A 2,224-nucleotide genomic window follows, 5' to 3' on the forward strand; every position below is an offset into this window, starting at 1 on the left:
TTCATTGGATCAACTCCGATTCCCGCAGGTATCGACAGAATTGGAGAGATTTTGACATCGACCAACCCAAGCGAATGGAAGAAAGTACCAACGATGCAGAATGTAGCGGATAAGGCAACGAAGTGGGGCAACGGGCCGTGCTTTGATCCTGAAGATCCATGGTATCGAGGACCACAGTTCCTATGGGGTCCAGAGGAGTTTTGGCCAGAACAAAATTGGAAAGGAACAGATGCAGCAGAAGATCTTTGCCCGGTACTCGTTAACCGACGGGTGAAAATAAAGCCTGTGATCGATGTGAAACGTTTTTCGAGATGGGAAAAGCTGCAGCGAACGTTCTCAAATTCGGAGGAGTGATGACCGAAGATACGTCGTTGGAAACACCGATAAATTCAGAACTTCTGTGCAAAGCGGAAGTGAAGCTGTGGAAGATGGTTCAGCTGGAGACGTTTCCTGAGGAGTTAGCTGTGTTGCAGAGTCGACATTCTACAAAGCCTTCGGGGGCGGTGCCGGTATCGAGTCCGTTGTATAAATTGTCAGCTTTCATCGATGAAGAGGGATTGGTGCGAATGGATGGTCGTATCGGCGCCGCCCCCAACCTGCCGATCGAAGCTAAGTATCCCGTTATACTAGCTCCGAACCATCCAGTAACCTTTCTCTTCGTAGATTTCTACCACCGTCGATGTCACCACCGTAACCAGGAGACGGTAGTCAATGAGCTTCGTCAACTGGTCTACATTCCAGGTCTACGAAACCTGGTCCGCAAAGTCGCCGCTAGATGTCAGATGTGCAAGGTTTACAACGCATCGCTGGGTTCGCCGAAGATGGGCCCACTACCGCGGGCCAGGCTGGAAGCATTTCTTCGTCCGTTCACCTACACCGGGCTAGACTACTTCGGGCCAGTGACAGTCAAAGTTGGTCGCAAACACGCTAAGAGATGGGTTGCCTTGTTCACGTGCCTGACAACTCGAGCGATACATTTGGAGGTGGCACATAGCTTGTCTTCGATGTCCTGCAAGATGTGCATCCGTAGATTCATTGCTAGAAGAGGTGCCCCATCAGAGATATACTCTGATAACGGCACCAACTTCCGCGGTGCCGCGAATGAGCTACAAGATCAAATCCAGCAGTGCGCCGAAACCTTCACCAATACCACGACCAAATGGTATTTTAATCCTCCAGCCGCACCCCACATGGGTGGGGTGTGGGAACGACTTGTGCGATCGGTCAAGGTCGCTATAGAAACAATGGCCTCCGCACCAAGAGTACCCGACGATGAAACCTTCGAGACAATCATCCTAGAGGCCGAGAGTATGATCAACTCAAGACCTTTGACATACATCTCGCTGGACAACGCCGGCCAAGAAGCGCTGACACCCAATCATTTTCTTTTGGGTAGGTCAAATGGAGTTAAGCAACTGCCTAAGGAACCTACGAAGGCCACCGATTGTCTACGCAGCAGCTGGAACCTGGCACAACACATTCTGGATGGATTTTGGAAAAGATGGTTGCGCGAATACCTTCCAACGATTGCCAGGCAAACCAAATGGTTCCGAGACACTAAACCAATTGAAGTGGGTGACTTGGTTTTCGTTGCCAACGAGAACAAGAGAAATACCTGGATTCGAGGTCAGATCGTCGAGGTTATTCGTGGAAAAGATGGTGTTACCAGACAGGCCCTGATACGTACGGAAGCAGGAGTCATCCGACGTCCGGCAGTGAAGCTCGCCGTCATCGAGGTAGCTGAAGATGGTAAGGTCGAGGCTAGTGGACAGGACCAAACTCAACCTTACGGGCCGGGGAATGTTGGTACTGCTTCGAGCCATCCGCAGTCCCCTTGAACTCGTAACGGACGGACGAGCGAGGAATCTGGTAGCCCTACCGCTGCTTGTCATCGCTACAGCCGTCAGCGCAACTGTCATTCGTTGAAGATTACATGAAATTAAAAGGTGACGATATTTTGTGAAACGTGAATCTCAATTGCATTGTATTCGATAAAACTTTTATATTTTCTTGCTTAAAACTATTAAAATTTGCTTAAACAACTAAAAGTAAGTTAAATATAGATATTCCTACTTAAAATCTACTTAAAATAATAAATATTTGCAGCTTAAAGCGAGTGAAATCTACGCTAAAAAGGAGTGTTTTTTTATTCTAACCTTAGTTGCATCGGCAACACTATTTCTTTTTAATCTTCACCGATGGCAGACACGAAGGGACACTTGCC

General features: G+C 48.3%; 1 protein-coding gene across 1 annotated transcript; it reads left to right on the forward strand.

Moving 5' to 3' along the window:
- The first annotated feature begins 311 nt into the window (after positions 1-311).
- Positions 312-1,838, forward strand: LOC135701885 (uncharacterized). Its single transcript, XM_065222830.1, has one exon. It carries the CDS (start codon positions 312-314, stop codon positions 1,836-1,838), a length of 1,527 nt encoding a protein of 508 aa, XP_065078902.1.
- Positions 1,839-2,224: the final 386 nt, after the last annotated feature.

This window comes from Ochlerotatus camptorhynchus, unplaced genomic scaffold (genome assembly GCF_037179485.1).
Source record: "Ochlerotatus camptorhynchus isolate MF236.1 unplaced genomic scaffold, CSIRO-AGI_Acam_v1.1 ptg000178l, whole genome shotgun sequence".
Lineage (NCBI taxonomy): Eukaryota > Metazoa > Arthropoda > Insecta > Diptera > Culicidae > Ochlerotatus > Ochlerotatus camptorhynchus.

Excerpts from the sequence above, each read along its gene's own strand:
- LOC135701885 (XM_065222830.1), top strand. The coding sequence starts at position 312 with ATGGGAAAAGCTGCAGCGAACGTTCTCAAATTCGGAGGAGTGATGACC.